The sequence below is a fragment of the Bombus pascuorum genome, chromosome 15, assembly GCF_905332965.1.
Source record: "Bombus pascuorum chromosome 15, iyBomPasc1.1, whole genome shotgun sequence".
NCBI lineage: Eukaryota > Metazoa > Arthropoda > Insecta > Hymenoptera > Apidae > Bombus > Bombus pascuorum.
In genome coordinates this window covers 257,590-268,857 of record NC_083502.1, presented here as the reverse complement: position 1 = coordinate 268,857, position 11,268 = coordinate 257,590, and the positions used below count along the sequence as shown (strand labels likewise).

General features: G+C 28.9%; 3 protein-coding genes across 8 annotated transcripts; 2 read left to right on the top strand and 1 right to left on the bottom strand.

Annotated features, from left to right (window-relative positions):
• The first annotated feature begins 131 nt into the window (after positions 1-131).
• On the top strand, positions 132-2,304 carry LOC132914634 (nonsense-mediated mRNA decay factor SMG9). Its single transcript, XM_060973906.1, has 6 exons — positions 132-870; positions 981-1,277; positions 1,339-1,483; positions 1,585-1,705; positions 1,784-1,895; positions 1,969-2,304. Exons 1-6 carry the CDS (start codon positions 668-670, stop codon positions 2,045-2,047), a joined length of 957 nt encoding a protein of 318 aa, XP_060829889.1. The 5' UTR covers positions 132-667; the 3' UTR covers positions 2,048-2,304.
• LOC132914637 (protein Dr1) lies at positions 2,296-8,427 on the bottom strand. Of its 3 annotated transcripts, none has more exons than XM_060973913.1 (2): positions 8,403-8,427; positions 2,296-2,933 (listed from the first exon to the last, which is right to left on the bottom strand). In XM_060973913.1, the coding sequence occupies exon 2, from the start codon at positions 2,919-2,921 to the stop codon at positions 2,418-2,420; it is 504 nt and encodes a 167-aa protein (XP_060829896.1). In that variant the 5' UTR covers positions 2,922-2,933; positions 8,403-8,427; the 3' UTR covers positions 2,296-2,417. The 3 variants fall into 3 exon arrangements, with proteins under 3 accessions (XP_060829896.1, XP_060829894.1, XP_060829895.1); XM_060973911.1 differs by lacking the exon at positions 8,403-8,427 and adding an exon at positions 7,084-7,212; XM_060973912.1 differs by lacking the exon at positions 8,403-8,427 and adding an exon at positions 3,176-3,331.
• LOC132914623 (receptor-like tyrosine-protein kinase kin-16) lies at positions 3,362-11,194 on the top strand. 4 transcript variants are annotated; one of them, XM_060973871.1, is made up of 15 exons: positions 3,362-3,717; positions 3,804-4,026; positions 4,114-4,277; positions 4,347-4,581; positions 5,324-5,521; positions 5,588-5,939; positions 6,069-6,149; positions 6,217-6,473; positions 6,554-8,672; positions 8,808-8,952; positions 9,030-9,104; positions 9,223-9,726; positions 9,821-10,281; positions 10,389-10,548; positions 10,634-11,194. In XM_060973871.1, exons 1-9 carry the CDS (start codon positions 3,488-3,490, stop codon positions 6,989-6,991), a joined length of 2,178 nt encoding a protein of 725 aa, XP_060829854.1. In that variant the 5' UTR covers positions 3,362-3,487; the 3' UTR covers positions 6,992-8,672; positions 8,808-8,952; positions 9,030-9,104; positions 9,223-9,726; positions 9,821-10,281; positions 10,389-10,548; positions 10,634-11,194. The 4 variants fall into 4 exon arrangements, with proteins under 4 accessions (XP_060829854.1, XP_060829856.1, XP_060829853.1 ...); XM_060973873.1 differs by having other exon boundaries at positions 5,588-5,894; positions 6,039-6,149; positions 10,389-11,194; XM_060973870.1 differs by having other exon boundaries at positions 10,389-11,194.
• The last annotated feature ends 74 nt before the right edge of the window (positions 11,195-11,268 follow it).

Sequence of the window (11,268 nt, the reverse complement as noted above, 5' to 3'; positions counted from 1 at the left end):
TCAAACATTCAGAATTTAAAGATTTCTGATATATAAAAATGTTTTAATGAATTTTGAATACAATTAATGTCATTTTTCATTTTTATTTGGAGCTATAAAAGATTTTAGTTTTTTATTTATATAAAATGAATAAAAATCAAAATGTTAATTTCTAGAGATAAAAACTGTCATGTTTGCGAAAACAAAATAACGGTAATGCGTGCATATTCTAACAGATAGGTAACGGTTCACATTATTATATGGAAAAGTATTATAAAATATAGTTTTTAATTTTAATGGTGTGATAATAAAATAGTATTTGAAAACAATGAATATAAAAAAAATGCTACCGATTGCAACAAAAGATTTAGAAACTAAGGATGGTGATAGCAGAGGCACAATTAAGGTTATAGACCGTCCAACATTCATATTGAAAACGAGAGAAGGCGAGAACAGAGCTGTGTCACCGAATCAACGCAATGGTGGTAACAAGTACGGATAGTTCCTTGTTTAAAAATATATGTAAAGCTATGTTTAAATTTTTAATCGTTATTAAATATTTTATTAAATTGCAGGAAACAGAGTGATACATATTCCAACGTTTCATCAAAGATACAGGATCGTATGTTCTTTACTCTCTTCTAAACTTTAAATCTGGATTCTTAATACAATAATAAACTTAATAGATATGTTTTCTTTAGCAATCCGTACTGTATTGTCAACATGTCCTGAAATGACAAGTTGTGTAAAATTTATGGATGAAAATATGCAGCTCTGTGAGAGTCCTCTTGAATTCCTATATGATCAACAGGATTTTTTAGTAGTAGGATGCTTAGGGGCTCAAGGTGTTGGAAAATCAACTATAATGTCCTTTCTAACATCTAATATTGCGTTAGTATTATTTAGAATCTTTAACTGTACAATTATGAAATTTTATTAAAAACATTTGCTTCTCTCTTTTCCTTTTTCTTGTAATTATAATGTACATTTTATTAATGCAGGTCTGGCATATTTCCAACTCAAGATACAACGCATCACGAAAGTGGTGCAAATTGCACTATTGGTATTGACTTTTTCGTAACAAAAAATCGAGTAATATATTTGGATACACAACCCATACTCTCAGGATCTACTATAGATTACTCTACATGTTATGATCAAAAAAAGTCTACAACAGATTTTATAAATACAGAAACTAATTTAGAGCTGCAATCTTTACAGTTTGCAGCATTTCTGTTTTCAGTTTGTCACATTATCATATTCGTACAAGATTGGTTTGTTGATCCAAATTTAGTTAGGTAAGTATAGTAATATTTCTATTGTACCACAAACCATTACAAATTATAATATAATTTGTAGATTTTTACAAACTGCGGAAATGTTAAAACCATCCTCGACTAGCAATATGGATCAAGATTATGTTGAATACTATCCTCATATTGTATTCTTACACAATAAAGCTGAATTACAAGATCTCACGCCTCACAGTATGGAAAATGTGAAGGTAATATACATGTATATACATATATATTTTGTTAAAAGCATAATAAATTACTGATAACTTGGAAATATTACGATACAGTTTAACCATATATGCACTTGCAGGAATTTTATGGCAAATTATTCTCCAGTTCTAGATTACAAATCCATAGTGGTTTGGATATGAGTAATCATTCTATGGAGGCAGGCTTAAATTTATTTTTTATACCTCGTATTGTAAACGAAGGTACAGTGTTTGACATCACTTAATAATTGCAACCATTTTAAACTTTGTGTTAATTAAATCTTTACCTTTTAATCTTAGAAGAAGTTACAATACACCAGAATGAGAAAAAACTAATAGAAAAACTGAAGACAAAGATACATGGTGTTACCAGGAATCCAATGACACCATCTACTTTAACAGAAAAAGATTGGTAAATATAAGAAATAAAAGTAATTCATTCTCATCACATTTTATAATAATCATTTTATAATTAAATTACTTAGGTATCACTATGTTTCAAGAGTGATGGAAGCAATTAAAAAAAGTCACCTTTCCTCCGAATATGGGAGATTAATGCCATAATCTTCAAGTATAGTACATATGCGCCGAATGAGTTGTGTATGAAGCTATGTGCTACAACTATATGAAACAAAAGATCGAAATGAAGATTGTTCATCACAATTGACCCATTTTGTATATAAAAGGGTCATCATTTTTTATTGTTATTTATTTATAACACAATCGCAGAAGCAAGAAAGCAATGATTTTTTACCTTTACCCAAGTTATGTATAAATAATAATATGTAAAAGATGAATAAATCAAAGAAAGATTAGAGCAATATACATTATTGTAATTATCCCAAATTTGCTACACAACTTAGAAATTGCTTCTTATTCGTTTCCAATCGATCTCGACGAAATACATTAACAAAAAGAATAAAGTAAGCTTCGTTTATGAGTAATCTTCTTGTTCACTATCAGACTGTAATATCGAGGCCATTTTTGCAACTGCTTGTAATTGTTGCCACTGTTGTTGTTCAGCAACCGCTTGTTCTTCTCTTGCTTTTGCAAATAATTCTTGTTGTTGTCTAAGGAGTTCTTCTTCTGGAATTCCCAAATTTTCTAATCTAGTGCTCTGACGTCTTCGTTTAGCAGCGACAGCTTTGCAATCTCGTAGAACCGCCTCGGCTTCTACACTATAATCTCCAAATCCAAGTTTTTCAAGTGCTTGAAGAATATGTTCAGCGTTAATGGTTTTCTTCTGTTGTTGATTACAAATTTCATTCGCCTCGGAAGAAACTAAATGAATAAATTCTGTGCAACAATTTAATATCAATTCCCGGGATTCGTTTGCTACTCGTACATGTGGTAAAATTTCTTTGATTATCTTGTTGATCGATGCACGTGGTAATGTTAATTCATCGTCTTCTGTCGGTGATGTAGCAGCCGAGGCCATTTCTCCTTGTTTCTGCAATGTTCAAATAAAAAATTAATCCATTTTCTAATAAATATCTATAGATCATGGATTTATAATTGTTACTTTTCGTTTATTTCAATAAATCGACAACTTTCTTGTCGATTTATTGAATTTGTCATAGATAATAAACATCGTTCCAATACGTATATACATCCATTGGTTTCTTAAATTATTTTGAACAATTATATACTAGGCAAAAAACGAAAAAGAAAATAAAAATAAAGATTATGTACCAAATATCGGCGTTGTCTATATTTATCTTTTATTTCTTGTCTTGATATACTTGATGCACTTTCAGAAATTTCGACACTATTTTAAAATATATACACTTTAAATCATCCAAACTTTTAATACGCACGTATAACCATATCTTTTAATTTATCACGAAGCGTATCGTTATATCGCATTATATCGAGATTATCAGATAAATTGTTTAACGATAATACTATGTTCATTCTGTAAAAGAAGATAACTTTTATGATATACTGTCCAGTATCTAATTCCACGATTATGTATAGTGCAATAATTTAATTACTAGTGATCAAATGTCAGTACGAATTCAATCGTTGTTAATATACAGTATGCTTGTTTCATTTTATTTATGTAATGGAAGCTATGCGGGAGATACGAACGAATTTGTTGGTACTGTGCGAAACTTGAGTGTGACAGTTTTACAAGATCCGAAATATGTAGGAAAGCAAAATGCATATAAATATTTAAGATTGAATATATCTTGGTTACCACCAGACAGCTCTAGGCAGCCTTCCTCTTACAGGTGAACATTTACCAATGAATATAAAAGTTGACTTTGTTACTTCATTATTAATTTTTAATATCAATTTTCATACTTTTATATGATAGCGTTATAATCACAGGCATACCAATAAGGGAGAGAACAAGTATCACAGAATGTCCAGAAGGATCACTTTTCTTTATATCGAAAGACAGTATAAAACATAATGTAGTGCTTCCTGAATACAACGATTTATTTGATATTACAGATCTGTATATACAACTCAATTGTTCTTATAAGGTGCAAGTCCTGGCAAATCCAAGGTCAAAATATATAGTAAATACACCTGAAGTAAGTTATTTACGGATCATACAAGAATATACAATAGATGTAAGTTATTTATGCAAAACTAACAAGAAAGTTACATAAATCTTACAGGTTCTTTATACAGTTCCTGAATGTATAGATCATTTATGCAGTTGTGTTAATGCCAAAACAACACTGCCGATTCCAAAAGTAAACATTTCTCAAAAAGAAAATGAAATTGTCGTAACTTGGAGCACAACTTCTAACATATCCAATATTCAGTATTATATAATTAGGTACATATATGACAAAACTTTATGGTTATAATTAATATGGTTAGATTTGTCTAAATATGTATTTTGTAGCATTGGTGTACCAATTTTTATATCAAAGAAAGGACTGCCTGTTTATAATATGACAAAACTAGTACAAGTACCTGTAGATAAAACTGTATTTTCATGGGATTTAAAAGTCAATAATCAGTATATAGAAATTAAAGATGGTTATAAAATAGCAGTTAATGCTGTTAATCATCATGGATGCTCTGGACTAGAGGGAGATATTATTGTACATTTCATATCATCAGTAAATCACAATATAGTAAGTCACTATCCAAATTGAACTAGTCAAAGTAATATATACAATTGCTCTTGTTAATATTCAAAGAGAATAATATTTTTAAGATTCCACCAAATGACTTGAGCATTTTCAAGGAAATAGAAGAATTAGTTTACCAGTTGATATATAAAAAAAAATTTCGAAAAAATTGCAATTACTTGGAATCGTGAAGAAAAAAGTAAAAATCAAAAAATTTTATAACTTTTTTATCCAATCTATTCTAGTTTTTTATCTAGACTAGTTTATTCTATTCCATAATGAAAATTTAAATAACACCTTTTGAAGATTTGTGTCAATTATATACATTCTGAAAATCCTATGAAGATCAGATGATGCAGGAACAAGCCACAAGCATCGATAGATGTAAGGATTTTCAGATTTCAAGCTGAAAGTCGTGAAGAAGTACTATTATTAGCATGTATATAACTGACATAAACCTTTAAAATGTGTTATTTAAATTTTTATTATGGTCCTAGATAAACAAGTTATAAAATGTGACCTTTACCTTTTTCTTCGCAATTTCAACTAATTACAATTTAAAAAAAAATTTTTTTATATATCAACTAATAAACTATTCCTTATATTTTGTAAAAATTTCTCAAGTTATTTGGTCCAATTTTAAAAAAGTTACTCTGTTTTAAAGAGTGCTCGAATATTAATGGTAGTATAAGAAACATTAATTTATGTTTTTCTTTGTTTATATCTTTCAAGTATTATTTTTTAGTGGTTTATACTAATTGGAATATTAACCAGTTGTATTCTATTTGGAATTGTAAGTTTCTTATTATATCGTAACTATAATTTCTTTATGGTACATAACAGCAATAAGTCTGGAACATGCACAATTTCTGAATGTAAATGTAAATGGACAAAAGCAATACTACAGAAGTTCAACGTTTTGTATATTAAATACGAATCAGAGGTAGAAAGATAATTTTATGTGCACAACATGCAACTCTTCTGTTATTAGTTAAAATAATTTTCATAGGAAGGATATATGGAAGGGACAGATAATTTGAAAGTGGCATTCAAAAGTGTAAAATTAATACGTGAGCTGGGTACTGGTCAGTTTGGAAAAGTATATCTTGGTCAGTTAGATGATAAAAACAATACTTCAGTTGCTGTAAAAATGTCTCAACAAATAGATATATCCAACAATTCTGAAACACAGCAGGAATTTATAAAAGAAATTGAAATAATGAGAATGGCTGGAAATCATCCTCATTTAGTAAGCCTCATAGGTTACTGCATTAAACCTACACAACCAACATGTATCCTGCTTGAATATATGCAAGGTGGAGATCTATTAACTTACTTGCATGATCAAAGAAAACAACAAAGTGAGAAAAACTTCAGTTTCTTCGTCAAGCATTATTAGCTTATTATAACTTCACTTACAATTAATAAGCTTAATATATAATAATTCTCTTAATTATCAGTTTTGTATAATACTATGTATTCTGCTATAGAGAATGAAACAAATAATTACAAACCTGGACAATATACAAATATTACCAATAATTGTAGAGAAGAAAATGATGTTTCAGAAAGTAAGTAGTTTATTGGTTTATTATAGCTTCAAGACCTTAAAATGTTTGATATAATCTTAATTTTCAGCTTTGTATTCTATGTGTTCTACAATACGGAACACAATGAATAGTTACAAATCTAGGCAATATATGAATATTATCAACAATTGTAAAGAAGAAACAGAATATAGAAAAGAAAATTGGATTGGTAGAATAAAAGGATGTCAATTTCTAAAATTTGCCACAGAAATTGCTATGGGCATGGAGCACTTGGAAGCTAAAGGAATTACTCATAGAGATCTTGCAGCCAGAAATATTCTTCTTAGCGCAGATTTCACTGCCAAGGTATTTAATCTAAATTTTATAATATTCTTAATTTCCTTGATATGCATAAAATGTTAACAATAGCTAATAACAATATCTAGATTTCCGACTTCGGGCTTTCTCGCAATAGTGCGTACGTGATAAAAGATATTAAGAAAAAAACACGTCATCTTCCAATTAGATGGATGTCTCCAGAAGCTTTGCATAATTTAGCCTTCTCTTCAAAAAGTGATGTATGGTCTTATGGAGTGGTACTTTGGGAAATTAGTACATTAGGTGCGTTTCCTTATGCAAATGTACAAGATGATCGCCTATTTCGTTATATTGTTCACGAGAATGGTCGTTTAGAGCAACCAGACAATGTTCCTTCGAACATTTACAAATTAATGCATTCTTGTTGGTCTACAGAGTGTGAGAACAGACCAAATTTTACGCAGTTGCTCTCCGAACTACGAATTCTAACCTCACATTCCAACAATTCTTTCTGGACAATGTCTAATCCCTGTTATGCATTACCATTCTCAGACAATATTGCATAACATAATTTGTTTTTTAAATATTCAAAAGTACAAATATTCCGAAAAATGAAAAATATATATTTATGTAAAAAGAAGAAATTAATGTTACTTACGTGTTATTCTGTCTATCTTATCTATTCAATGTATTCACGAGCGTCAATACAATCGAAATTTCTAAACAGAACACCAGTAAACACGTTTATGCGTTAACGTACATCTGTTCACGGTTTTGATATAAATATTTCATTTATTGTATTTTTACAACTTTACATTACACAAGTTTGCATATTTATTCGTTCATATCAAAACAAATATGAGTACAAGGAAAATAATAAAAAAGAAATTTGATTCAATGAATCAAAATGAAATTTGGAAGCAGTCTTTTTATCATATACTTTTGTTTTAAAAAGACAAGCCTTTTGATTTTAATCTATAGCCAACAACCATAAACATACATATACATATATAAATGTACAATAGACCATGGTTTTAATATTCATATACCGAAAGCATAAAAAATTTCCGAAAATTGAGTCGTGAAAAAACAACATGAAAGACAAAGAGCATATGCGCATGCTATGAATGTCTCAAATAGAAACCGAGACACTCTACTTCTCTCTGTGTGTCTCGCAAGAACGAAGACTCTGTCGTTTTTCATGTTGATTTTTCACGACACAATTTTCGAACAGTGTTCTCTAGCGAATATTAAGATCTGTTTATATCGTGGACATGAGTGCGAGCTATATAGAGATAGAATGCGTGAGGGAGAAAATGATATAGAAATAGAAAGAGAACGCTGCATAGAGACTCTTTGTGTCTTTGTCTAATAACTAATAACACATGACATGATTCATACAATACAAATATATAAGTGGGCGATAATATATATATAGGTGTACAAGAGCAGTCTCTGTGTATCTTCCTATTCTTATATCGCATCTACTTAAATACATGGTAACATGACTATCTTTGTTGCATCTCTATGGTGATTTTATTCCCTTTTGCTTTATTTCCTTTCTGCTTATACACATGTATATACATATAGCTTCGTACGTGTTTCGTGTGGTAGAGGGTGTGTTCTCATTTTAAGAATAAAATTCTTGTACTAGCCGTATAGCGGTGTTACCGGTTTAACAACCACCTGTGAGGGTTAAATCATAGAACGCTTTTTATTTTTTTTTTATAACTTTTACACACATCTAGTCGGTCTGTCATTCTCAAATTTTTTACTTTAGTCACATGCCTCACTGCTCCAGTCATTTTACTTCGATCCTCGCTCAATCAGCTGCGAATGCAAAAAAAGCTAGAAACGCAAAAAAGAACCAAGCGTGCGCATCCGCATTCGCTCATCACTTATCAATCAGAGTCATGGAAAAAGTAGGGAGAGAAAAGAGAAGCGGGTAGAAATAGAGAAAAAAGTATGTATACATACGATTGTGATTTGCGATTATGAAAAAAAATTATGATAAAGATGCCTCCCGTGTTCGCTGTGCCGGATTGCAAAAGTGGCTCTTACTGCCGCAAAAAGTATTCGTTATTTAAAACACCCAAAAATCTGGAATTAAGAAAGAAATGGGAGAAGGCCATTCCTAGCGTAATAGAACTAAAACAACGGCAACTGATATGTGAAAAATATTTTAAAGATGAATATATAATAAAAAAGTTCGTTCAAAGAGATTATTGTGGCAACATCATTTCTGAGGTAATTGGTATTACTTTGTGTATAGTTTATATTGTTATTGTAATAAATACGAAATGTTGAATGTATATATAGAAATATTTTTATTTAATTACTGAGCGACACTTAAAATATTATATTGTATAATTGATATTAAAGATAATGGGCCGACCTTATTTACAGAAGGGCACGGTTCCAACAATTTTCAGTAATTTAAATGCATCTTCAATTATTGAAGAAAAAGGACATAAATTACTTTCGAGTTCAAGTATAAATGCTATTGAAGAAGAACTATATCCCAAAGGTAAATAATTGTGAGAGTAATTTATATTAATATCTTATACTATTTTATAATATTTTATGTGTATATATTTTTTACAGTTAGTAATGAAATTGTAGTAAATAGCGATACTGATTTAATGAAAATCATTAGCAAGGATGATTCAGAAATGTTAGGTAATAACAACAATTTGTTAATAATAACTCATTTATATAATACATTAAATTATGAAACATGATAACAAGCTATGATAACTAATATTTATTAATATTAAGTCCTTATTTGTTTTTACAGTTGATAAAAAATATGTGAATGATGAATTCACACACGATAAGAACAGCTTAATTCTAATTATAAATTCTAATGATGGACATTTCATAGAACATAATTATGCATTAAATAATTTTTCAAAAACAGTTGATAATGCTTGCACAGGTAAGATAGAGGTTGGGGTTGAGAGGGATTAAGAGATGTATTTGATACATATATAGCAAAATTATTTATACTACAAGAACAATGTTAAAACATAATTGTATATTTTACTTAAACACTTGTATATTTTTTTACATATCATAAATTGTAACTATAAGATTTAATCATATCAAATAGAATATGTCATTTACAGTTACCGCAACATAAAAGTAAAAAAAATGTGTAACAGAGCTATATTCTATTATCGTTGTTTTTTATTTCCAGATTCGTTCTTGTTATCTGCTAATTGTCACAATAGATCTATTGCAAACACAAATGCCTTAACTGATTCTTCGAATGTTTCTATAGAATATGCTAGTGAAGTTGGTAAGCTTTTTTGCTTCTTTCCTTTGTACTGACTCAAATTTAAATTTTAAAAGGTATATTTACAAGTTGAATGCTATATGAATAATTCTTTTAGCTATCGATAATACTAAAACGAAAGTACCAAAAGGTTGGGATGTTACTGAGAAAGTTAAAAGATTTACAAGATATTTATTATTTACACATACGATTACAGAAATGAAAAATAACGTTGACGTTCAAGTGCTAGAAAAATACATAATTCTGAATTGCTCTGATGGAAACGCGTGTTTCTTCGTACGCGAGAAAGAAATTAATAATGAAAATATACCGCAGTTTAGTTTAAAAATTATTAATACGAGAATGTTAGTAGATGCAATGACAAAGTTTGAGAAAATGCATATGCGAAGGAATGGGTTCGATGGATTCAAATTTACTTTGACAAAATGATTCGTGTGAAAACATATTGAACCGCTGGCATCATAATAAATTATTTTATTAACAAAATACAAAAAATGTGATTTTTGCAAGAAATTAAAAAGAATAATTATGCAAAGACGTATAGATCATTGAAAACAGGTAAAAAAGAATTCGTATAAAAAAGTATAATTTTTTGAAAATATATATCATCCCAGTATAATAGTTTACAATTTTCATAATTTGCACAATATCTGTTTATTTGATAGGTATTACGTAATCTTCATTGAAATGGTTAAATAATCGGAAGTAAGGCGAAATAGATAACAAAATAAAAGATGATGAATTTTTAACTTGGACATTTCTAACTTGTTCACAATTTATGACTTTCTCTCAAGTTTATATTAAATCTGTACATCTAATTTAGAGGTAAATATCTACTCACATGTATATGAAACTTGAAAATAATTTCCTAGTATAATTATAATTATAATTAATAAACGTTTCGATTTAGTGGAATGTAGGTAAAAGCCTATTGAAGAAGAAATATATGTTCTTATTAGAAAGTTATAGTTCACTCATACCAGTAAAAAATAATATTTAACCTTGTAATTTACAGAAATTTGTCAGTATTATACGCCAAGCTGCCGGTTACGATGATTACCATTGTTGCACAGACTTATCATTGTTTCGTCAGTTTATCATATCTTGGAACCTAAGCAACAATTATATGAAGAATGAAGAAGAAACACCAAAAATCCTGATAACTACTAGTCTTGAAAAGTTTACATGACTTCTTACTCAGCAAAATTATTATTAAAAAAGAAAAATTCGATGTACACAGTTATAAGTTATCATATCAGATCATGCTTATTTTAAAATAGAGATTGTTGATTGTATAATTTATTGTACAACAGGTTTTTTATTCTACATATCTTTTTTCACAATTGCATAGATAATATTTTATTAAAGGTAAGAAAGATTTATTTTATAACAGAAATTTTTCTTATATCATTAATTAAACAGCCATTGTAATGCGATATTCAATAAAATATATGATAAATAAATGGAAAAATATTGTCATTGCTTAATTTAAGTCAAATTTTATTTTTATGATTTGGTTAAATGATCCTGTATCATATTAAGCAG

Bases quoted from the DNA above. Each gene is read 5' to 3' on its own strand.
- LOC132914634 (XM_060973906.1), top strand. From the start codon at position 668: ATGTTTTCTTTAGCAATCCGTACTGTATTGTCAACATGTCCTGAAATG. The intron at 1,484-1,584 runs GTAATATACATG...ATGCACTTGCAG, and splicing joins ACAGTATGGAAAATGTGAAG to GAATTTTATGGCAAATTATT. The intron at 1,896-1,968 runs GTAAATATAAGA...TAAATTACTTAG, and splicing joins ACTTTAACAGAAAAAGATTG to GTATCACTATGTTTCAAGAG.
- LOC132914637 (XM_060973913.1), bottom strand. From the start codon at position 2,921: ATGGCCTCGGCTGCTACATCACCGACAGAAGACGATGAATTAACATTA.
- LOC132914623 (XM_060973871.1), top strand. From the start codon at position 3,488: ATGTCAGTACGAATTCAATCGTTGTTAATATACAGTATGCTTGTTTCA. The intron at 4,278-4,346 runs GTACATATATGA...TGTATTTTGTAG, and splicing joins ATTCAGTATTATATAATTAG to CATTGGTGTACCAATTTTTA. The intron at 6,150-6,216 runs GTAAGTAGTTTA...CTTAATTTTCAG, and splicing joins AGAAAATGATGTTTCAGAAA to CTTTGTATTCTATGTGTTCT.